Source organism: Coregonus clupeaformis, chromosome 27 (genome assembly GCF_020615455.1).
Source record: "Coregonus clupeaformis isolate EN_2021a chromosome 27, ASM2061545v1, whole genome shotgun sequence".
NCBI lineage: Eukaryota > Metazoa > Chordata > Actinopteri > Salmoniformes > Salmonidae > Coregonus > Coregonus clupeaformis.
Window position 1 is genome coordinate 22,445,290 of NC_059218.1, and position 26,632 is coordinate 22,471,921.

General features: G+C 45.6%; 1 protein-coding gene across 1 annotated transcript in view; it reads right to left on the reverse strand.

The window, feature by feature from the left end:
* si:dkey-112m2.1 (transmembrane protein 132C) overlaps positions 1 to 26,632 on the reverse strand; it is a 243,809-nt gene that overhangs the window by 120,873 nt on the left and 96,304 nt on the right. The window contains exon 3 of the mRNA XM_041850784.2: positions 15,561 to 15,704. Coding sequence (XP_041706718.2) covers positions 15,561 to 15,704 — 144 coding nt within the window. The remainder of the gene's footprint in view (positions 1 to 15,560; positions 15,705 to 26,632) is intronic.

Below are 26,632 nucleotides of genomic sequence, written 5' to 3' on the forward strand. Positions count from 1 at the left end.
GGAATTATGAAGTAACCAAAAAAGTGTTAAACAGATGAAAATATATTTTATATTTGAGATTCTTCAAATAGCCACCCTTTGCCTTGATGACAGCTTTGCACACTCTTGGCATTCTCTCAACCAGCTTCACCTGGAAAACTTTTCCAACAGTCTTGAAGGAGTTCCCACATATGCTGAGCACTTGTTGGCTGCTTTTCCTTCACTCTGTCGTCCGACTCATCCCAAACCATCTCAATTGGGTTGAGGTCGGGGGATTGTGGAGACCAGGTCATCTGATTCAGCACTCCATCACTCTCCTTCTTGGTAAAATAGCCCTTACACAGCCTGGAGGTGTGTTGGGTCATTGTCCTGTTGAAAAACAAATGATAGCCCAAACCATATAGGATGGTGTATCGCTGCAGAATGCTGTGGTAGCCATGCTGGTTAAGTGTGCCTTGAATTCTAAATAAATCACAGACAGTGTCACCAGCAAAGCACCCCCACACCGTAACACCTCCTCCTCTATGCTTTACGGTGGGAACAACATATGTGGAGATCATCCGTTAACCCACACCGCGTCTCACAAAGACATGGTGGTTGGAACCAAAAATCTCAAATTTCCACCGGTCTAATGTCCATTGCTCGTGTTTCTTGGCCCAAGCAGGTCTCTTCTTCTTATTGGTGTCCTAGTAGTGGTTTCTTTGCAGCAATTTGACCATGAAGGCCTAATTCACACAGTCCCCTCTGAACAGTTGATGTTGAGATGTGTCTGTTACTTGAACTCTGTGAATGATTTATTTGGGCTGCAATTTCTGAGGCTGGTAACTCTAATGAACGTATCCTCTGCAGCAAAGGTAACTCTGGGTCTTCCATACCTGTGGTTGTCCTCAGGAGAGCCAGTTTCATCATAGCGCCTGATGGTTTTTGCGACTGCACTTGAAGAAACTTTAAAAGTTCTTGAAATGTTCCGTATTGACTGACATTCATGTCTTAAAGTAATGATGGACTGTCGTTTCTCTTTGCTTATTTGAGCTGTTCTTGCCATAATATGGACTTGGTCTTTTACCAAATAGGGCTATGTTCTGTATACCCCCCCTACCTTGTCACAACACAACTGATTGGCTCAAATGCATTAAGAAGGAAAGAAATTCCACAAATTAACTTTTATGAAAGAACACCTTTTAATTGAAATGCATTCCAGGTGAATACCCTCATGAAGCTGGTTGAGAGAATACCAAGCGTGTGCAAAGCTGTCATCAAGGCAAAGGGTGGCTATTTGAAGAATCTGAAATATAAAATACACTGCTCAAAAAAATAAAGGGAACACTTAAACAACACAATGTAACTCCAAGTCAATCACACTTCTGTGAAATCAAACTGTCCACTTATGAAGCAACACAGATTGACAATACATTTCACATGCTGTTGTGCAAATGGAATAGACAACAGGTGGAAATTATAGGCAATTAGCAAGACACCCCCAATAAAGGACTGGTTTTGCAGGTGGTGACCACAGACCACTTCTCAGTTCCTATGCTTCGTGGCTGATGTTTTGGTCACTTTTGAATGCTGGCGGTGCTTTCACTCTAGTGGTAGCATGAGACAGAGTCTACAACCCACACAAGTGGCTCAGGTAGTGCAGCTCATCCAGGATGGCACATCAATGCGAGCTGTGGCAAGAAGGTTTGCTGTGTCTGTCAACGTAGTGTCCAGAGCATGGAGGCGCTACCAGGAGACAGGCCAGTACATCAGGAGACGTGGAGGAGGCCGTAGGAGGGCAACAACCCAGCAGCAGGACTGCTACCTCCGCCTTTGTGCAAGGAGGAGCAGGAGGAGCACTGCCAGAGCCCTGCAAAATGACCTCCAGCAGGCCACAAATGTGCATGTGTTTGCTCAAACGGTCAGAAACAGACTCCATGAGGGTGGTATGAGGGCCTGACGTCCACAGGTGGGGGTTGTGCTTACAGCCCAACACCGTGCAGGACGTTTGGCATTTGCCAGAGAACACCAAGATTGGCAAATTCGCCACTGGCGCCCTGTGCTCTTCACAGATGAAAGCAGGTTCACACTGAGCACGTGACAGACGTGACAGAGTCTGGAGACGCCGTGGAGAATGTTCTGCTGCCTGCAACATCCTCCAGCACGACCAGTTTGGCGGTGGGTCAGTCATGGTGTGGGGTGGCATTTCTTTGGGGGGCCACACAGCCCTCCATGTGCTCGCCAGAGGTAGCCTGACTGCCATTAGGTACCGAGATGAGATCCTCAGACCCCTTGTGAGACCATATGCTGGTGCGGTTGGCCCTGGGTTCCTCCTAATGCAAGACAATGCTAGACCTCATGTGGCTGGAGGTGTCAGCAGTTCCTGCAAGAGGAAGGCATTGATGCTATGGACTGGCCCGCCCGTTCCCCAGACCTGAATCCAATTGAGCACATCTGGGACATCATGTCTCACTCCATCCACCAACGCCACGTTGCACCACAGACTGTCCAGGAGTTGGCGGATGCTTTAGTCCAGGTCTGGGAGGAGATCCCTCAGGAGACCATCCGCCACCTCATCAGGAGCATGCCCAGGCGTTGTAGGGAGGTCATACAGGCACGTGGAGGCCACACACACTACTGAGCCTCATTTTTTCTTGTTTTAAGGACATTACATCAAAGTTGGATCAGCCTAAAGTGTGGTTTTCCACTTTAATTTTGAGGGTGACTCCAAATCCAGAACTCCATGGGTTGATACATTTGATTTCCATTGATAATGTTTGTGTGATTTTGTTGTCAGCACATTCAACTATGTAAAGAAAAAAGTATTTAATAAGATTATTTCATTCATTCAGATCTAGGATGTGTTATTTTAGTGTTCCCTTTATTTTTTTGAGCAGTGTATATTCTCATTTGTTTAACACTTTTTTGGTTACTACATGATTCCCTATGTGTTATTTCATAGTTTTGATGTCTTTGCTATTATTCTACAATGTTGAAAATAGTAAAAATAAAGAAAAACCCTGGAATGAGTAGGTGTGTCCAAACCTTTTACTGGTACTGTACATCCAGGGCTGTCGTCAATCACAGTTTTTTCACGAAGTCAGAAACTCTGCAATATAAATAAAAATACATAATAACCCGCAAGGACGCTGTAGAATTCATGCAGGGACGTCTAACAGTGACATTTGTACAGCATTATAACAATTAATTGACTGTAGTACATAGGCTACACAACAATTACAAGCCATCAACAATACAAGACTCCAGAGAGTGCATGATGTCCCAGATGTCGCATAAACCTGCATCATGTCGCACGTGACATTACTGCACATTGTGAGCGAATACAGTTCTCTCAAAACCCACAGGTATTGTATTGTGTTATATAGTGTATGTCATTCTTATCCAACATAGCAGCCATCTGTCTCCAGATGTAAGACTGTGAGACTTCTCTCTGTGGGCCTATTGTGGAGCAGTCGGATTAAAGTGCCATGAACACGAGGGTAAGAAAGCCTGAGATTGTTTTAGACAAGACATTTACATACTGTCTGCTGCTGTACATGTCTAGTGAGAGACAGGGAGAACGGGTGGAAATGCCAGACAAGCAGTCTTTAATGTCAGATATTCTAGCGAGATGCTGTTTCTCCCCCCAGCTAACGGCGGAGCGGATGAAAGAGTGAGCCGGTTGGGTGTACCACAGCGAGCTCTGGATGGATAAATGAAGTGTATGAGTATAGGGATGAGTCTGTTCTGCTCTCTGTACCATGCTAACACACAATCAAACCGTAATGTGGGCACGCGCTGGTGGGCACTGGAAGCATCATCCTACTCTCCATCGTATCCATGATCTCATTACTGCTGTATACATAGCCCTGAAACGGCATGTACAATTTAACCCAATTTGATGGATTGTTCTCATGATATGGTAATACCGGCCCCGGGCCATGCTATAGAAAGCAATCCTCCTCCTGCGCATTGTGACAGCTCCCCTTCTCTTTCTCCTCCTCTCCTCTTCTATTCAGTTTTTTTCTCTCTCTCCTCACAAGAGCAGCTAGAGTAGACAGTCAGTGTGGTGTTCCTGGTATGGGAACCCTCCCGCCCTCCCCCCCAGTGCATTAGATTAGCAGGAGCAGAAATTCATTATTCCCAATGTGCCATGAGGAATGGGCACATAATGCTGGAAAGTAGTATGTTCTATATGAGGCCCCATGTGTATTTTTGGATCTGTGCGGTGTCAAATTAGCATGTTGGCATTTATTGGGATGAATTATGACTGGAGGCAGCACTGCAGGGTCGTCACTAGCTGGCACAGCCACAATGTCATAAAATCTGATTTTAAACCTAACCCTAACCTTAACCTTAACCACACTGCTAACCTTATGCCTAACCCTAACCTTAAATTAAGACCAAAGAACTCATTTTTGTTTTCATAAATTTTTACGATATCTAGCCAATTTTTAATTTTGCATTTGGCCCTTCTAGTGGAAATCGCTCAGCTCTGCCGTCAAGACAAGATTAATCCCAATAAACGTCAACCTGCGTCAAATTAGCCATAGCTATAGCCAAAAACATACACAGGAAAGTTCAATAAAGGACGTTTCCCCCCTTTAATTTCCATTTACTGCATTCACAGTTTATAAATGTGTTGGTATTTACATCCATTCTGCAGATTACCCAACAATATCTGGATATAGCTGTGATCGCTGTGTTGTAGAGTCATCCGAGGCGATCCTCATTGACAGAACAATTGGAGAGGGGTTCGATATCCAGCCCTTTTCAGTTTATAAGGAGACAATCAGCCTTTCACTGTTGAGGCCACTGCGCCAAGCTCAACGCACACCGCCAAAGAAAACAGCCAATCAATGACAAGGCAAGCCTTTAACCACAAGGCCATTGGAGCCACATTTACTGCTGTGAATTAGAGCTAAATCAAACGTCTCTCAATGCAATCTGATTCCAATGACGACTGGAAGTGCTGTGCGTCAGCTGGGCGAATGGATGCAGAGATGTTAATGACCAGTAGTCAGTTAATCATAAAGGCCCCATAACGCAGATGACTTAAGCTGATGGGATCAAAATAAAAAACATTGATTATTTTATGGGGACCTGTCATCATTGATGGAAATCCTCAAAATGGCCGTCCATAGTTAATGTAATAAAATGCATTTAATCTCCCTCTGTGATACTGCCACTTCCCACTCAGAATATCCCCTGCCTTCTCACCCAACCTGGTCTCAGAGCATTTCACATTATTCTGTACATAAATCCAAGACACTCCATTTAGTATGATATGTTATGTTTCGTATGGTATGTATTAATTTGTGGATGTCCATCACGCATTCATTTTATATGTTACGAATTTGCAAACGTTTGATATGTTACGAATTCTAGCTAGGTGGCTAAAGTTAGCTAGCTGGCTAACGTTAGCTAGGCTAGGGGTTAGGGTTAGGGGTTAGGATTAAGGTTAGGGATAAGTTTAGCAGTTAGGTTAAAGGGTTAGGGTTAGGGTTAGAGGAAGGGTTAGCTAACATGCTAAGTGGTTGCAAAGTAGCTAAAAAGTTGTAAGTACAGCTCTGACACACACATGCCACCAGGGGCCTTTTCACAGTCCCCAAATCCAGAACAAATTCAAGAAAGCAGTATTATATAGAGCCATTATTATTTATATATTTTTATTTATATATATATTCTTAATTTATATATTTTTGTCATTTAGCAGACGCTCTTATCCAGAGTGACTTACAGGAGCAATTAGGGTTAAGTGCCTTGCTCAAGGGCACATCAACATATTTTTCACCTAGTCGGCTCAGGGATTAGAACCAGCAACCTTTCGGTTACTGGCACAACGCGCTTAACCACTAAGCTACCTGCCGCCCTTCCATTATTGCATGGAACTTCTTTCCTTTTCATATTGCTCAAATGAACAGCAAACCTGGTTTCAAAAAACAGATAAAGCAACACCTCACCACACAATGCCTCTCCCCTATTTGACCTAGATATTTTGTGTGTATGTATTGATATGTAAGCTATGTGTGCCGTTTTTAAATGTCATCGTTTGTGTGGACCCCAGGAAGAGTAGCTGCTGCTTTCACAACAATACCAAAATACTTAAGATGCAGACCGGGTCTTTGCTCAGCTGGCAGTAAGATTGCTGTTTAAGTAGTTGGTGACAGCAGAAGCACAGCAGGTCGCCACTTAAACCCTGGTAGACATTCATTCTCTTGACTCACTCTGTCAGAGACCCTTGGCAAGTTTCAGTTCAGAAGCTTCACAATCTCTGTTTATCAGAAGGAGCACCACTAGCGCTGCTGGGGAGATTCCCCACAGAAATGTTGGAGATGACGGTACAGGAAGCAGGGGGCTGGTCCTGTGTGATTAGGAACTCCAGCTGGCCTTGGGAAACTTTGTTTGGCCTTCCGAATCTCCATATCATACATACCCTCACCCAGCTCTGGATCTTCAACACTTCATTAAATACAGCAGCATAGTGCTGATTAACTTGTGAAGATACACTCCATACTATCTCAGGAAGATGTTTCCTCCTTGGAGGAAGGCTACGTAATCAGTCATTTAGCTCTTCTCAATGCAGATTACAGCAAGGGAGTCTTCTATCTGCAGAAATCTGAATTATGGATTTCTCTGTTTCTCTATTGCTCATAAATACGCCAGGGACACTCTAGGAACATTTGCATATGAAGGTGAGAAGAAGCTGAGAAAGAAACTTCTAAAAACATTGCCCACCCTGTCCAGTAACTTATGCTAAAAAGCAAAAGGAAGAAGAAATTAAAGAATCAAGTGAATGTATGGACTTGTTTCTGAGAAACACACCGGGTAACTTCTTAAAATACTTAATTCACAGCATGCTAGTGACGCTGTGATGAGCTACACTATATATACAAAGTATGTGGACACCCCTTCAAATGAGTGGATTCGGCTATTTCAGCCACACCCGTTGCTGACAGGTGTATAAAATTGAGCACAGAGAAATGCAATCTCCATAGACAAACATTGGCAGTAGAAAGGTCCCGTGTGGCTGAGTTGGTAGAGCATGGCACTTGCAATGCCAGGGTTGTGAGTTTGATTCACACGGGGACCAGCATGAACAAATATGAAAATGAATGCACTCTCTACTGTAAGTCGCTCTGGATAAGAGCTTCTGCTAAATGACTAGAATTAATGTAGAATGAATGGCCTTACTGAAGAACTCAGTGACATTCAACATGGCACCTTTCTAATAAGTCAGTTCATCAAATTTGTGCCCTGTAGAGCTGCCCCGGTCAACTGTAAGTGCAGTTACTGTGAAGTTGAAACAATAACAGCCGAGAAGTGGTAGGCCACACAAGCTCACAGAACGGGACCGGCGAGTGCTGAAGCATGTAGAGCGTAAAAATCGTCTGACCTCGGATGCAACACTCACTACCAAGTTCCAAACTGCCTCTGGAAGCAACGTCAGCACAATAACTGTTTGTCGGGAGTGTCATGAAATGGGTTTCGTTGGCCGAGCAGCCGCACACAAGTCTAAGATCACCATGCGCAATGCCAAGTGTCGGCTGGAGTGGTGTAAAGCTCGCCGCCATTGGACTCTGGAGCAGTGGAAAAGCGTTCTCTGGAGTGATGAATTATGCTTCACCATCTGGCAGTCCGAAGGATGAATCTGGGTTTGGCGGATGCCAGGAGAATGCTACCTGCCCCAATGCAGTGCCAACTGTACAGTTTGGTGGAGGAGGAATAATGGTCTGGGGCTGTTTTTCATGGTTTGGGCTTAATTCCAATGAAGGGAAATCTTAAAGCTACAGCATACAATGTCATTCAAGAAGATTTTGTGCTTCCAACTTTGTGGCAACTGTTTGGGGAAGGCCCTTTCTTGTTTCAGCATGGCAATGCCCCCATGCACAAAGCGAGGTCCATACAGAAATGGTTTGTGAAGATCGGTGTTGAAGAACTTGAGTGGCCTGCACAAAACCCTGACCTCAACCCCATCGAACACCTTTGGGATGAATTGGAATGCGAGCCAGGCCTAATCGCCCAACATCAGTGCCCGACCTCACTAATGCTCTTACATTTACGTCATTTAGCAGACGCTCTTATCCAGAGCGACTTACAGTTAGTGCATACATTTTTCATTTTTTATTAATTTTTTCATACCCCATGGGAATCGAACCCACAACCCTGGCATTGCAAACGCCATGCTCTACCAACTGAGCTACCTCCCTGCCGGCCATTCCCTCCCCTACCCTGGACGACTTGTGCGCCGCCCCATTGATCTCCCGGTTGCGGCCGGCTACAGCAGAGCCTGGATTCGAACCAGGATCTCTAGTGGCACAGCTAGCACTGCGATGCAGTGCCTTAGACCACTGCGCCACTCTTGTGGCTGAATGTAAGCAAGTCCCAGCACCAATGTTCCAACATCTAGTGGAAAGCCTTTCCAGAAGAGTGGAGGCTGGTATAGCAGCAAAGGGGGGACAAACTCCTTTTTAATGCCCATGATTTTGGAATGAGATGTTCGACGAGTAGGTGTCCATATACTTTTGGTCATGTAGTGTATCTCTCCCTTTCTCTCCCTCTCTCCTTCCTTCTCTTTCCCCCTCAACATTCCCTCCCCTCTATATTCTTCCCTTCCTTTTTCCCCTCCTTTCTCTCTCGCTCTCTTTCTGTCCCTCCTCGCTCTCCATCCCTTTCCCCTCTCTCCCCCTCCCCCTCCCTCTATCTCTCTCTCTCCGGCAGGGAGATGTGGAGGTGGGTCCTGCGTCCTTGGCAGATTAATGAGGTGGAGAAGCAGTGGTAAGAGTCCAGGTCAGCACGTGGTCACCCAGGGGTCAGCAGCCTCATTAACCCTGTCCAGACAGCCCTGTTTAATGGACTGCACCAACAGGGAGGGAGTGTGTGTGGGGGAGGGGGTATTCAGAGTAACCAGGTGGACATGCTAATATTGTTTGTGACGGTGCATGTAAAAACAGAATGAATAGCTGTAGTTAATGTGAATGCTGAGGCTAGGACTTGACTGAGAATGACAGAGACTGAGAATGCTCTATAGGATTGGGCTTTCTCAGTTTCCTATAGACAGTATAGAATTCCCACAGGATACACTTCTGATGTGTGGGGTTGTGTGTGTGTGACACATTCTTCATTCACTAGGCTACAACATCCTCAGGTATTCTACAGATTTGCCCGGCATTGAGGCTATATCTGAAAGCGGTCTATTGAAGTTGTTAGTCTATCCAAACCCAACACTAGCCAAAAACCAGAGAGATATGATAATGTATGCAGACCATGGAAATGTGAGTTTGATGCTCAGCAGATGTTGGGGGCCGATGGGGAATGAATCATAGGAAGAAAATAAATGATGCTATACAAATAGGACTAAAAGACTGCAGTGGTGTGCTCTGTTTCTTTAAGAGAGCATATAGGGAACTCACCGAAAATATAAGAAATGTACACATAGGGATAAAGGATTGATGAGATGTGCTCTGTTTCTTTAAGAGAGTATAGGGCCCTATGAGAAATATAAGAAATGGGGTAGGCACAGGTGATTACATGGCAAATTTCGTCTGGTCCCACAAGCTAATGAGACATTCAGAGATGGATCGACTGCGGGAGAGAGAGAGACAGAAAGCGGGAAAATGGCAAGGGAGGGAAAAAAGAGAAGTGGGTGAAGAGAGAGAGAAAATCAAAAAAACAGTAGGAGAGGTCAAACCTGTCTTTAGTCAAAACCAAAATCATGTAAAAAAAAAAAAAAAGGTGACATCAAAGGTAGTCGTCATGGGAACAGAACAACAAATGAAAAGACAAGACAGCACAATCAAATCCATCTTGCCAATCGTCAATGAGGAGAAGAAAGAGAAAAAGAAAGTGAGAGTATCATACATGGTGTTAAAATGAGACTCTGATGGGGCTTTGCGAGCTGTTAGAGCCAGCTGAGAGATTAGGCATGCCCATTGAGTCCAGGATTAGACACAGCCTACAGAGCCCTGTGAGGATCTCACTTCAAGCCCTCTCACAGCATAAAGAATCAATAGAGAGAAAGCACTGAATGTGTCTAGGCATATGATAGTATATTGACGGTGGTGTTCGATGTAATGCACATCACACTGTTGAATGGATAGTCTGACTGTGGGGCTGTGTGGGTTCTGTGAGTACTATAACAAGAGGAGAAAATCATGTGTTTTATATTAAATGATAAGGACATCTCTGAAGAAATAATGAATGCACTCCGCTTAACGAATCACAGATATACTAATCAATTGCACATTGTGGCAAAATCCGTTGGACATTCTTACACTTCAATGTACTTCACATCTAATAATCAATTGGTTATAAGAATCAAATAATCCGCAAATTATGTCATTTTAGTAGGAGAAGGGAGCTGTACATCTGTAGGCTTATACACTCTTTAATATTTATATATTCCTGAAATAACTGTATTTTCCTTGGCTGCTCTTTGTGGTTTGACTGGTTGTGTGATGAGGGTAGGCCTGTGATTGATAGAGGATTGTGTGAAGGCACAGTAGCTTCCTCCTGGAGGAACTGATCCTTTCATTTCACACACCGTTCGAGAGGAATATGAAAAAACACCACGGAGAAGAACGAAATAGAACAGGAGAAAAAGAGAGAAAAATAAGAGAGAACAAGACAAGGTGGATGGGGTGTTGAGAGAGAGACTTTTAGGGAAAATACAGTAAACAAAACGATAGCTGTAAAAGAGCGTTTTGGGGACCACAGAGACACTGAGCGAAAAAGGAAATTTACAGTAGCAAAAGACTGGAATATTCTGGTCCTTTTTCTCCTCTGTGATAGTAAACTAATCTCCGCTGATGGAGACAGAGATGATATGGTCACTTTGATAATTAATGGGGGAAATCTCTACAGCACAAGTAAAAGTATGTGGAAACCTGCTCGTTGAACATCTCATTCCAAAACCATTGGCATTAATATGGAGTTGGTCCCCCTTTTGTTGCTATAACAGCCTCTACTCTTCTGGGAAGGCTTTCCACTAGATGTTGGAACATTGCTGAGGGGACTTGCTTCCATTCAGCCACAAGAGCATTAGTGAGGTTGGGCACTGATGTTGGGCGATTAGGCCTGGCGTTCCAATTCATCCCAAAGGTGTTCGATGGGATTGAGGTCAGGGCTCCGTGCAGGCCAGTCATGTTCTTCCACACCAATTTCGACAAACCATTTCTGTATGGACCTCGCTTTGTGCATGGGGGCACTGTCATGCTCAAACAGGAGAGGGCCTTCCCCAAACTGTTGCCACAAAGTTGGAAGCACAGAATCCTCTAGAATGTAATTGTATGCTGTAGAGTTTAGATTTCCCTTCACTGGAACTAAGGGGCCTAGCCAGAACCATGAAAAATAGTGTGATGCAACCGAGGACAGACAATTTGTACGCGCTACGCGCTTCAGCACTCAGCGGTCCCGTTCTGTGAGTTTGTGTGGCCTACCACTTCGCGGCTGAACCGTTGTTACTCCTAAAGGTTTCCACTTCACAATAACAGCACTAAAAGTTGACCGGGGCAGCTCTAGTAGGGCAGAAATGTGACCAACTGACTTGTTGGAAAGGTGATATACTATGACGGTGCCATGTTGAAAGTCACTGAGCTCTTTAGTCAGGTCATTCTACTACCAATGTTTTTCAATGGAGATTGCATGGCTGTGTGTGTGATGAGGTGTGAATGAAGGAGTCAGGCGCAGGAGGTAAAACACCGAAGTTCAGAGTTTATTCCGTTTACATAAATAAAACGCACCAAGCGTCAAAATGAAACTATCACAAGGGAAATATTCCACCTTGGCAATAACAAATGGAAGAGTAGCTCAACCGAGCTACTCGCTCTCACAATGAAACAATCACTCACAAAGACAAGGGGAACAGAGGGAACACTTATACACATACTAATTAGGGGAATGAGCACCAGGTGTGTGTGATTGACAAGACAAGACATGACAAGTGGAGTGATGAGAATGGGATCGGCAGTAGCTAGTAAGCCGGTGACAACGAACGCCGAAACCTGCCCGAACAAGGAGGGGAGGCAGCCTCGGCGGAAGTCGTGACAGTGTCCTCGATTTTAAACACCTGTCAGCAATGGGTGTGGCTGAAATAGCCAAATCCACAAATTTAAAGGGGTGTGCAAGGGGGCATTGTCATTCTTCAAATAGCAACCCTTTGCCTTGATGACAGCTTTGCACACTCTTGGCATTCTCTCAACCAGCTTCACCTGGAATGCTTTTCCAACACTCTTGAAGGAGTTCCCACATATGGTGAGCACTGGTTGGCTGCTTTTCCTTCACTCTGCGATCCAACTCATCCCAAACCATCGCAATTTGGTTGAGGTCGGGGAATTTTGGAGGCCGGGTCATCTGATGCAGCACTCCATCACTCGCCGCCTTGGTAAAATAGCCCTTACGCAGCCTGGAGGTGTGTTGGGTCATTGTCCTGTTGAAAAACAAATGATAGTCCCACTAAGCCCAAACCAGATGGGATGGCGTATCGCTGCAAAATGCTGTGGTAGCCATGCTGGTTAAGTGTGCCTTGAATTATAAATAAATCACAGACAGTGTCAACAGCAAAGCACCCAACACCATAACACCTCCTCCTCCATGCTTTACGATGGGAAATACAGATGCAGAGATCATCCGTTCAACCACACAGCGTCTCATAAAGACACAGCGGTTGGAACCAAAATCTCAAAATTGGACTCCAGACCAAAGGACAACTTTCCACTGGTCTAATGTCCATTGGTCGTGTTTCTTGGCCCAAGCAAGTCTCTTCTTCTTATTGGTGTCCTTTAGTAGTGGTTTCTTTGCAGCAATTCGACCATGAAGGCCTGATTCACACAGTCCCCTCTGAACAGTTGATGTTGAGATGTGTCTGTTACTTGAACTCTGTGAAGCATTTATTTGGGCTGCAATTTCTGAGGCTGGTAACTCTAATGAACTTATCCTCTGCAGCAAAGGTAGCTCTGGGTCTTCCATTCCTGTGGTGGTCCTCATGAGAGCCAGTTTCATCATAGCGCTTGATGGTTTTTGCGACTGCACTTGAAGAAACTTTAAAAGTTATTGAAATGTTCCGTATTGACTGACCTTCATGTCTTAAAGTAAAGATGGACTGTCGTTTCTCTTTGCTTATTTGAGCTGTTCTTGACGTAATATGGACTTGGTCTTTTACCAAATAGGGCTAATTTCTGTATACCCCCTACATTGTCACAACACAACTGATTGGCTCAAATGCATTAAGAAGGAAAGACATTCCACAAATTAACAATGCACACCTGTTAATTAAAATGCATTCCAGGTGACTACCTCATGAAGCTGGTTGAGAGAATGCCAGGAGTGTGCAAAGCTGTCATCAAGGCAAAGGGTGGCTATTTGAATAATATATTTTCATTTGTATAACACTTTTTTGGTTACTACATGATAAAGAGAAACCCTGGAATGAGTAGGTGTTCTAAAACTTTTGACCGGTATTGTAGGTCGATGTTTATCGCTCCATAAACATGTCCAGTTATGATAAAGCAGTAAACGTTTGGTACGCTGTCCATAGCCCTGAAAGGTGCATTAGGCCTACTCTTTCTATTCTTTCTATTTCTCTCCTTTTTGTTTCTCCCTCTCTCTTTCTCTCTCTCTCTCACACACACACACACACACACACACACACACACACACACACACACACACACACAGACAGACACACAGCTGTGTATTACACGTTTGGGGGACAATTGATTCCCATTCAAAATCAAATTTTCCCTTGCCCCTAACCCTAAACTTAACCATAAGCTTAACCCCTAATCCCTAACCCTAAACCTAACCCTAATTCTAACCCTAATTCTACCCCTATTCCTAAAATAGCCTATTTCCTTTTTAGGACCGGCCAACTGTTCTCACGTGTCCGAATTATCCTTGGTTTACTGACTTCTGGTACTCACAAGTATAGTAAAACAAAAACACACACGTCGGCACAACCTTACTCCCACTGACCATAGAACCCAATAACCACCATACTGCCTCTAACACCAACCATGGGAGTACGGTAGCAGAGCAATCTGGTAATCTACAGCACAAGTAAGGAAAAACTGTGGTTTCTTAGGGATATCCTTAGTGTCAGAGTGGGAGAAAACACAGAAATTAGACCTGAAATACAGCAACTCGTTGGAGAGACTGTGTCCCGACTGGGAACCTGCATCATATACAGTACAGTACCTCCTGTTACACGGTGACTAAGTTATAAATCATGGTATTTTAATGACCTCTGCTTTGCCTAGGTAAATTACCTCATTTTAGGGGTACAGGTTACCTGATGAATTCTGGGGCGAACTATGGAAACCGTAATAATTATACGAAGTCTAACAGTGCTTTAGGTCTAAACATTTCCTTACCCATTAGATTTAACTTAAGAGTCATTTGCAGCTCCCAAACCGAATAACTTATGTCGCTCGACAGGAAATTCAATTTAGAAGACACAGTAAAAACAACAAAATAATATATATCTTCTTTAGACATCTCCCCGCACAATGTGCTTTCAATGAGGAGAGGGAAAAAACAATCTATTAACAGTGCAGTATTTGAATATAACTTGTACAGAGGTCCACAGGCAAGGAGGCAAGCTTTGTTTATGTCCATATGTTTCCTCTCCTCGAGCACAAGAAAGCTTTGCCACAATGAATTGTACACTCTTAGAAAAAAAGGTGCTATCGAGAACCGAAAAGGGTTCCATGTAAAACCCTTTTGGGTTGCATGTAGAACCCTTTCCACAGAGGGTTCTACATGGAACCCAAAATAGTTCTACCTGGAACCAAAAAGTGTTCTACCTGGACCCAAAAAAGGTTCTCCTATGGGGACAGCGGGATGGTAATATGAGACACATAAGTGTGGAGGCGGTGTCAGAGAGATGGGCATAATGGCCTGTGTGTGGAAAAGTAGTTATAGCATTAGACGTTGGACTGGTGGATTGTGAGTAAGTAGTGCTGAGAGTTTGAGTCTATGATGGGTCTTAGAGGTAACACATCCCTGTTCATGGTTTAATTGAGATTAGATCAAATGGCTTGAGAGTGCACCAAGTAGAAACTGCATAACAAATACATCTGATTGGCTAAGATCAACAGTTTCAACCCACACAGCTTGATTAAAAACAGCCTGTCATAGTAGTATTCTTTGTTCTACCATCAAACAGTCCCATGCTTCTTCCAGTCCCACATGTTGGGCCCTTGAGTAAGACACTCAAGCTAAATTGTTTCGGAAGAAGCCCACTGTATGAATGGAAATTGAGTCCAAAGGGAGCCAAGTGCACTAAAGTTTAGCTCTGAAGTTCAGTGGCTCAGTTGTGAAATTGTTATCGTTAATGAGTGCTCCCTTTGGGGGGTGGGGAGGGGGGGGCTGTAACAACAGTATTATTATTCATGAACATCGTTGAACTGAGCCTGCTGAGTGAGCAGCACACCAGGACATTTGCGTAGCCCATAATACATAATTAGGGCCCTGAGTTTTTCCAGACCACATGGTCTGATCAGGAAAAACTCCTGGTCCTACCAATAATCCATCATATGTGCTATTACAGAACGTTGAATCCCAATTAATAGGTGTTAATCTAACAATAACCAGGAGCCACTGACCTCTGACCGAAGGTGTTCTCATTGCGGTGACAGTGGAGAGTGACTACTCTGTGCCCCTCGCTCCTCACGTCCTGACTCACCGTCCACAGGACTGGGTTACTGGCCCGCGCCCCCAGGAATGCAACACCATCCTTCAACTTCACCCTGGAGGAGAGAGAGGTTAGAGGTCAGACAACAACATTAAATAGGCCTGATTACTATGTGGCATCCTAAATGGCCCTGGTCAAAAGTAGTGCACTATACAAGAAATAGGGTGACATGTCTTTAATGTGATGTCACTGGACTAGCATACTCGGCTATGTGTATGTACTGCATTGTACATGGATTGATCCAGGTCCATTCTGATCCAAATTCAGATTTCATACCATGGGTATTGAACAAGAGTTCCCGAAGTCTTACATACAGAAAGAGTTTACAGTTCACAATAGGAGAGTTGGCTCTGAATAAAGCCAAGGCTCACAGCCTGCTGTTTGCTAGGCTACGAGAAAATGTATGTGATTTGCAGCATACAAATTTAACACAAAGAAAACAGATGGCATGTCGGCTGTTTAAAACAATAAAGATGTAGGATAAACTTTGAATGAATCTTCAAGGAACACATTGTGGATATAATAAGTGGTTCACAACAAGCCAGGAAAACTACTTAAACCCAAGACATGTTTTACATCCTACAACAACAGGAATTGAATGCTGACTTCCAAAGGTGGAAAAAGGTGGTTCAGTCTATTATGTAATTTCCTCCACACCTGTGGTTTTAAAGGGGCAATCAGAAGTTGCTACATCCATTTTTGGACTTATAAATTAATGATATGTACCCATTGATTCTTGAAGAATATAACTTATCCATCAGAACCCAAAATATAACCTTGTTTTCCTCCAATGTTTGTAAACAAAGTAAATGTAAACACCATATAGCCTCTAAACATGGTTAAAACTATAATTTTGATATCATGGATGGTCAGTCCTTGCATCCATAGCTCTGTCAATGAATTTGAGAGTGGTAAAATTTCTCCAGCCCTACCCTCAGCTTTTTACCGAAACAGGTTTGTTATTGTTTCTACTGCTGATTGCCGCTTTAAAGAGTATTCAGACCAGAGCTGCCCACTCTCATTTTGATCTGTGCTGTTACCCATGGATAAGGCTGGCAGGCTGGATAGGAGCCCAGTCACTCTAACCTTCTCTTGTTCTCCATTCTAATGCATGTCCATTTTATTTTATTTTATTTTATTCTCTGCCTTGTCAAAGGAAATTGCACTGATGTGTCTAAGCAGCTCTCCCTACCTTTATCCATCATGACAAATTGCCCAGCTGTTACACAAATTAATCAGTGTCTTTAAATTAAAAATTAAAAATAGTAAAGACGAGATACAATAGAACGACATTGAGGAAAATTGTTCCAATAGAACAACATTGAGGAAATTTTTTCCAATAGAACAACATTGAGGAAAATTGTTCCAAGATAAAACAGAATAAAAAAAGAGTGAAAAATCACTGGGAAGAAACATGGTAGCTGGGAGAATTTCTCAGATAAAAAAATAATAATTAAAAAAACAGAGGAGCAGATTATCCTCGTTGCACCCCTGAAAACCGTGAAGGACTTCTAACGCGCCGAGAAAGTTCAGACATTATGGTGGATAATGACATGACAAACCGCGCTCGGACCAAAGGGAGAGAGGGCGGCACACATCTCCCGACTCGGCCCGGCTTCTCCTTTGATCTTATCAGGGAGTTGCAGCAATAACTGGGCTGTGTTCAGTGTGGAGCTCCAGACGAGCCCAGATAAAGGCCAGCTACAGCCGACGCCACTGCCTATGGGGCTGAGGAGGTTACTGACAGCTCCCAGCTCTATGCATATGCATCCCATTTTCTCTCTCTCTCTCTCTCTATTACTTTTTTTTTTTTTGTACTTATGCAGATTTTACATGTACTCTGTGGTGTACTAGTGTGTTTATCCTCCCACTTGGATGGTTCTTCCGGAAGCCTTAAAATAAGGACCAGGTTGTAAGGATGGGTAATGTACCATATAAGTACACATTAATTACAAGTAAGTACCCTTCAAGATACACTTCATTTTAACTAGCTAAATCCTGTGTAACACCTAGTAAGTACATTGTATTATGCAGATATGACATGTACTCTGACTGTGGTGTACTAGTGTGTTTATGCTCCCACTTGTTCCTTTGTTTTGGGGGGGTACCATACGCTATACATGGACAGGCAGTGCCCTTCTCTCGCTGCTTTTCTTTTCTCTCCTCTCTCCTTTTCTTCCCCTCATTTCCACCTTCTCTCTCTCTCTCTCTCTCATCTATCCATCCAACATGCAAACTTTAGCAGCATGGCAAGCAGAAAACAAGCATCAGGGGTAAATTAAAGAAAGGGCATGTTTTAAATAAGATTGGTTTGACTAATATGATTTCTGGGGAGAGGGAGAGAGGAGACACAGTAAAGGAAAGCAATTTAAAGAGTAGACCCACTTTCTCATGCATCAGCACATGAAGCAGCCTCATTAGTTCCACAGCAACCTGTGCATCAGTTAGATGAGTATTTACAGATGTCATGAGGGTGTCAGCAGAGACTGGGAGAGAGGCTGATCGCTCTCTGATGGATGTTCACAACAGACACGCCAGGGCTATCAGTGGTCAAACAGCACGTCAACATGCCCGCTCCACGCCTAATGAAATACAGACATGCATTGATATTAATGACTTTCAGAAAGCAGGAAATTAAACATGAGAGATATGAATGTCCTGCCGTTAGGACTAGTGAGATTGATATACTGGGGTGTATAAATAATTTGGGAAAGCTATGTATAACATTGATATACAGTAGGCCACATCTGACACATTTCATACACACAACACACGCATATACACCACACTCAGGCACACACGCCCACACACATACACACACACACACACACACACACACAGAGACTCACACACACACACACACACACACACACACACACACACACACACACACACACACACAGAGAGACACACACACACAGAGACTCACACACACACACACACACACACACACACACACACACATAGACACACACACATAGACACACACACACAGAGACACACACACACACAGAGACTCACACACACACACACAGAGACACACACACACAGAGCTGCATGTACCAGTACCAGCCCCGGGCACAGATTAGCCCAGCTCCCACAAATGGCTTTTAATTGGTGGAAAAGACTGAGCCAGTGTATAACACGGAGCACGAGTTCACAAGAATATACCAAAAACAGGAAACATAAGAGTGGGAGAAAAGTGGCCTGAAATATCCATTAAATCTGTCAGCCCAGTCTTTTCAGCTGACAATAACACCTCATTTCATTATACAGAAACATTTTACAGCCCTCTAACCAATTGTACAATTATGTGTGTTTTTTCGCGTTATTTGTAATTTATTCTGTACATAATGTTTCTGCCATCGTCTCTTATAACCAAAAATAGCTTTTGGATATCAGGACAGCGATTACTCACCTCGTATTGGACAAAGATTTTTTCTTCAACGAGGCGGCCGCGAAGGATATCCTACAGACACCCGACAAGGCCCAAATCCCCGTCATTCGCAGGAGAAAGAGACAGAGATATCGTGGACGTAGGTCGGGGTGCCTCGTAAGGATCTGACGGCGAGCGAGTAAACTGCCTCTTCCATCAATCCTATTAGCCAATCTTCAGTCATTGGAAAATAAATTAGATGACCTACGATTACGCTTATCCTACCAACGGGACATTAAAAACTGTAATATCTTATGTTTCACCGAGTCGTGGCTGAATGATAACATGGACAACATACAGCCAGCGGGCTATACGCTACATCGGCAGGATAGAACGGCTGACTCCGTTAAGACAAGGAGTGGCGGTCTGTGTATATTTGTAAACAACAGCTGGTGCACAAAATCAAATAATAAGGAAGTCTTGAGGTTTTGCTCGCCTGAGGTAGAGTACCTTATGATAAGCTGTAGACCACACTATTTACCAAGAGAGTTTTCATCTATATTTTTCATAGCTGTCTATTTACCACCACAAACCAATGCTGGCATTAAGATTGCACTCAATGAGCTGTATAAGGCCATAACTAAACAGGAAAACGCTCATCCAGAGGCAGCACTCCTAGTGGCCGGGGACTTTAATGCAGGGAAACTTAAATTTGTTCTACCTAATATCTACCAGCATGTTAAATGTGCAACCAGAGGGGGAAAAAAAACTCTAGACCACCTTTACTCCACACACAAATCTCTCCCTCGCCCTCCATTTGGCAAATCTGACCATAACTCTATCCTCCTGATTCCTGCTTATAAGCAAAAACGAAAGCAGGAAGCACCAGTGACTCTGTTAATAAAAAAGTGGTCAGATGACGCAGATGCTAAGCTACAGGACTGTTTTGCTAGCACAGACTGGAACATGTTCCGGAATTCTTCAGATAGCATTGAGGAGTACACCACATCAGTCACTGGCTTCATCAATAAGTGCATCGATGATGTCATCCCCACAGTGACCGTATGTACATACCCCAACCAGAAGCCATGGATTACAGGAAACATCCGCACTGAGCTAAAGGGTAGAGCTGCCGCTTTCATGGAGCTGCCGCTTTCAACCCGGACGCTTATAACAAATCCTGCTATGCCCTCCGATGAACCATCAAACAGGCAAAGAGTCAATACAGGACTAAGATTGAATCGTACTACACCGGATCTGACGCTCGTCGGATGTGGCAGGGCTTGAAAATATTACAGACTACAAAGCGAAGCACAGCCGCGAGCTGCCCAGTGACACAAGCCTACTAGACGAGCTAAACCACTTCTATGCTCGCTTCGAGGCAAGCAACACTGAAGCATGCATGAGAGCACCAGCTGTTCCGGATGACTATGTGATCACGCTGACCAACTGGCAAGTGTCTTCACCGACATTTTCAACATGTCCCTGACTGAGTCTGTAATACCAACATGTTTCAAGCAGACCACCATAGTCCCCGTGCCCAAGGACACTAAGATAACCTGCCTAGATGACTACCGACCCGTAGCACTGACGTCTGTAGCCATGAAGTGCTTTGAAAGGCTGGTCATGGCTCACATCAACACCATTATCCCAGAAACCCTAGAGCCACTCCAATTTGCATACTGCCCCAACAGATCCACAGATGATGCAATCTCTATTGCACTCCACACTGCCCTTTCCCACCTGGACAAGAGGAACACCTACGTGAGAATGCTATTCATTGACTACAGCTCAGCGTTCAACACCATAGTGCACTCAAAGCTCATCACTAAGCTAAGGATCCTGGGACTAAACACCTCCCTGGATCCTGGACTTCCTGACGGGCCGCCCCCAGGTGGTAAGGGTAGGTAACAACACATCTGCCACGCTGATCCTCAACACGGGGGCCCCTCAGGGGTGCGTGCTCAGTCCCCTCCTGTAGTCCCTGTTCACCCATGACTGCATGGCCAGGCACGACTCCAACACCATCATTAGTTCATCATCAGTTTGCCGACAACACAACAGTGGTAGGCCTGATCACCGACAACGATGAGACAGCCTATAGGGAGGAGGCCAGAGACCTGGCCGTGTGGTGCCAGGATAACAATCTCTCCCTCAACGTGACCAAGACAAAGGAGATGATTGTGGACTACAGGAAAAAAAAGAGGACTGAACACGCCCCCATTCTCATCGACAGGGCTGTAGTGGAACAGGTTGAGGGCTTCAAGTTTCTTGGTGTCCACATCACCAACAAACTATCATGGTCCAAACACACTAAGACAGTCGTGAAGAGGGCACGACAAAGCCTATTCCCCCTCAGGAGACTGAAAAGATTTGGCATGGGTCCTCAGACCCTCAAAACGTTATACAGCTGCACCATCGAGAGCATCCTGACTGGTTGCATCACCGCCTGGTATGGCAACTGCTCGGCCACAGACCGCAAGGCACTACAGAGGGTAGTGCGTACGGCCCAGTACATCACTGGGGCCAAGCTTCCTGCCATCCAGGACCTCTATACCAGGCGGTGTCAGAGGAAGGCCCTCAAAATTGTCAATGACTCCAGACACCCTAGTAATAGACTGTTCTCTCTGCTACCGCACGGCAAGCGGTACCGGAGCGCCAAGTCTAGGTCCAAAAGGCTTCTCAATAGCTTCTACCCCCACCCCATCTTTTTACGCTGCTGCTACTCTGTTAATTATTTATGCTTAGTCACTTTAACTCTACCCACATGTACATATTACCTCAACTACCTCAACTAGCCGGTGCCCCCGCACACGAACTCTGCACCGGTACCCTCCCTACTGTTATTTTATTGTACTTCTGCTCTTTTTTTCTCAACACTTTTTTGTTGTTGTTGTTTTATTTTACTTTTTTATTAAGGAGAAAATGCATTGTTGGTTAAGGGCTGTAAGTAAGCATTTCACGGTAATGTCTACACCTGTTGTATTCGGTGCATGTGGCAAATAAAATTTGATTTGATTTGATTTGATCACATTACCATTATAACATTTATAGGATTCTGCAAGGTCTAGCTTCAAATAATACATTTCTACCAAATGATTAGACACTGTCACATAAAAAGACAGTGCACTTTTGGTTCCCATGGTAATGAGTGGAGAGAAGAGTTGGCTGAGACAAAGAATTGGCAGTAGAGAGGTGGGAAGGCCAGAGAGCACAGTGGTGATGGGGCCAGCTGAGAATTCAATGACGACTTGATGTAAAGGCAGTCTGAGTGGAATGGAATGCTTGGCGCTCCCTGTACTGGACCAGCCTGATTGGAGAAGACAGGACCTGTCTGTGGTTAGACAATGTGAGGGCCCGGGAGGTCAGAGACGATTGGCTAGATTTAAAGGAGGGTCCTTCTAACTGTACTCCATCACACACAACATATAAATTACAAGTGGATCGTTCCATATGAATTCAATCCCTTTCTGATTGCACCCCCATTTGATTCGAACAAAACCTTCCATACTTGTTTGCCCATGGTAAAAGTGGTCATAAAGTGACTTTTTGGACCTGAATGCCATTTAGGAGATAGAGGTGCTCAAAGTTGACCAAATTTGCATACCCCACCCTACCCTGAGACATCCATTTCTTCATCACTGAAAAAAGATAAATGATTGAGTTGATATCATTTGAAAGCTCACAAACAGGGTTGTGAAACTATTTTATAATTTCTTGAAAAAAAAGGTTTTTAATAAAAATGATGTAATGTTTGAACCTTTAACGTCAATTATCAAAAAATGCGTAAACTCTGATTTATTTCATGTTCATTTACAGTAGGTTGAAGCTTAGGTGTTTGTGTTGTGCCCACCATTGGTTGAAACAATATGCTCTTAAATACAGGGTGGGTGTCATGTTTTGGCTGATAAATGCACACACACACACCTTTTTGTCTATCTAATAGAGCTAGCATACTGGGGAAGTGAGCCCTGGGACAAAGCTACCCTTTAGGGAAGATAAATGAAAGTGAGAACCCTCCTACTGATATCTGTCACGATCGTCTGACGAATGAGTAGACCAAAGCGCAGCGCGTTGAGCGAACATGACTTTATTTAATTAAAGCCTAACACGAAAACCACAAAACAAATGACGATCGTAAAGTCCACAGTGACAATGACTGTACAGGAACAAAAACCCACAACCACAAGGTGAAAACACACAGTTTAAATATGGCTCCCAATCAGAGATAACGAGCCGACAGCTGACACTCGTTACCTCCGATTGGGAGTCATTTGACCAAACAAGGAAACACAACCAAATAGACAACCCAACCAAACAGAACACAACGAAACGAACACACCCTGGCTCAACATACAAAGTCCCGGAGCCAGAGCGTGACAGTACCCCCTCAAAGGCGCGGACTGCGACCGCGCCTCAAAACCCCAAACAGGGGAGGGCTGGGTGGGCATTACTCCTCGGAGGCGGCTCCGGCTCGGGCTTGACCACCACCCTTCTTCAATCCCCCCGTAGCGCCCCGGTCCGATCTGACCCAGCTGGTAGGATCTGGACTGACGACGCGCACCCCTGGCTTGGCGCGTGAGGCAGGAACGGACCGGACCTGGCCGACGATACGCACCCTAGGCTTGATGCGTGGATTCGAACGGGCCTCACCAGGCTGACGACTCGCCTCCCTGGCTTGGTGCGAGTAGCAGGGACGAGCTGAACCAGGCTGACGACTCGCACCCTTGGCTTGGTGCGAGTAGCAGGAACGGGCTGAACCAGGCTGACGACTCGCACCCTTGGCTTGGTGCGAGTAGCAGGAACGGGCTGGACCAGGCCGACGACTCGCACTCCCTGGCTTGGTGCGAGTAGCAGGAACGGGCTGAACCAGGCTGACGACTCGCACCCCTTGGCTTGGTGCGAGTAGCAGGAACAGGCTGGATCCGGCTGACGACTCGCACCCTTGGCTTGGTGCGAGTAGCAGGAACAGGCCGGGCTGGGCTGGCGACGCACACCGTAGGCTCTGTGCGTGGAGCAGGAACAGGCCGGGCTGGGCTGACGACGCACACCGTAGGTTCTGTGCGTGGAGCAGGAACAGGCCGGGCTGGGCTGGCGACGCACCCCGTAGGCTTTGTGCGTAGAGCAGGAACAGGCCGGGCTGGGCTGGCGACGCACACCGTAGGTTTTGTGTGTGGGGCAGGAACAGGCCGGGCTGGGCTGGCGACGCACACCGTAGGCTTTGTGCGTAGAGCAGGGACAGGCCGGGCTGGGCTGGCGACGCACCCCGTAGGCTTTGTGCGTAGAGCAGGAACAGGCCGGGCTGGGCTGGCGACGCACACCGTAGGTTTTGTGCGTGGAGCAGGAACAGGCCGGGCTGGGCTGGCGACGCACACCGTAGGCTTTGTGCGTAGAGCAGGGACAGGCCGGGCTGGGCTGGCAACGCGCACCATTAACTTAGTGCGTGGAGCAGGGACAGGCCTCACCGGACTGTGGAGACGGATAGGAGACCTGGAATGAAGAGCGGCCACAACCCGTCCCGGCTGAATGCCTACCTTCACACACTCTGTGTGAGGCATCCGCACAGGACGTACAGGGCTGTGTACCCGTACTCGACATGACAGCACGTGATACTGGAGCAGGATATCCGGGACCGCGGAGAGGCATAGGAGACCACGAGCGTTGAGCCGGCACACTCCGTCCTGGCTGCATACCCCCTTCGCACGACACGTGCGGGGTGCTCGCACAGGACGTACAGGACTGTGCCGGACCACTCGTGGCACCGTACGCTGCTCCGCATACCGCGGAACCTGCCCCGTCCCATGCTGCCATGCCTGAGTACGGGAAGTTGGTTCCGCTCTCCATCCCGGCCGAGCCAACCTGCCTTCTGGCCCCCAAAACCCGGTGGCCTCCTCTCCGACTGCCCTGTGGCAGCCTCCTGCTGCCCAGCCGCTAGCCATGTGCCCCCCAAATTTTTTTTGGGGTTGCCTCTCGTCCGTCCGACGATGGCCCTGCTGACGCCGTTGCTCCTCTCTCGCCAGGGCCTTGATCCTACCCCAAGGTCCCTTGCCCCCGAGCATGTCCTCCCAGGACCACGATTTGCCCACCTGGGCCATCGCCAGCCTCTCGATCTCCTTACCCGGCGCTTCCTCCCATGTCCAGCCTCCTTGCTCCTGGACACGCTGCTTGGTCCTTTTACGGTGGGTTTTTCTGTCACGATCGTCTGACGAATGAGTAGACCAAAGCGCAGCGCGTTGAGCGAACATGACTTTATTTAATTAAAGCCTAACACGAAAACCACAAAACAAATGACGATCGTAAAGTCCACAGTGACAATGACTGTACAGGAACAAAAACCCACAACCACAAGGTGAAAACACACAGTTTAAATATGGCTCCCAATCAGAGATAACGAGCCGACAGCTGACACTCGTTACCTCCGATTGGGAGTCATTTGACCAAACAAGGAAACACAACCAAATAGACAACCCAACCAAACAGAACACAACGAAACGAACACACCCTGGCTCAACATACAAAGTCCCGGAGCCAGAGCGTGACAATATCAGCCAGTACCAAGACACCATGCACCTTCTTACGCTTCATACGTCACACACTGGACCTACCATAGACAAAGCAACCCCAAAAAAGCACATGTGCCCCTGCCTCTGAGATTAATTAACATTAGTGCAAAACCTCCAGAGATCAACTCCTGTGGAATTACCATAATGATCAACACCTGAGATTTTAGCAATGGTGATTCTTCAGCCTAATTTGAACTACAACAGATAGTACCTCAGCAGATTCAACTCAATTTACTCCATATAAGCAGATGATAAATTGATTCAATATGTGATAAATTAAATACCATAACAAACAGCAAGTCTCCAGGAGCAACATATTTTCTTCATTTAAGACATGGGCATTCTTGTCGAGTTGCTGCATACCTTCCATTACCCCCATCCATCCAGTAATTGATACAGATTGGGCTGACAGTCTCACATGGAGTCAGACCAATGCAGCAGCACCCGTCGTATGCAGCTCATCAATACTTTAGTGATTTTGTCTCTGGGTGAACACTGCCTCTGTGAACCAGCGGGTAGCTGCAGGGCTGTTAAACACAGCCAAGACTTAAGTCTTCTCAGCAGGCGAGGATGTACTTGCTCCCCACGTCCCAGATACTCAAAAAGCCACTACGATGTTGCAGTCAGTCAAGCCTCTGAGAGACAGCCAATAAAGCTCAGTCAACAGAATTCATTCAGTCACTTATCCTTCGTGTAGTATGTCAGGGGGACATCTGGGAAGCGTGTACTGTGCAGGGCTATGTTAATTATAAGATAGGATTAGGACTAACGATGGAGAGCTGTGTGTCTGCTGCTCCTCTGCCTTCCTTCCCTTTATGTGTCAATATTTAGGCTGGCCCACTATGCCTCAGTCACTGTGGCTTTGGAACATGGGGAGTGTGTGATCATGGCTAGAGCCCCTCTTCCACCAGGGTTCCAGAGAGCCACTCAGCCCACTGACATGTTATCTGTTTCATGCTTAGTAAAACCGCTTACACTCCATTTACTGGAAGATAAACTGTGATGTAGACACTCTGCTAAACCACTGGTTGGAATTGTCAAGGG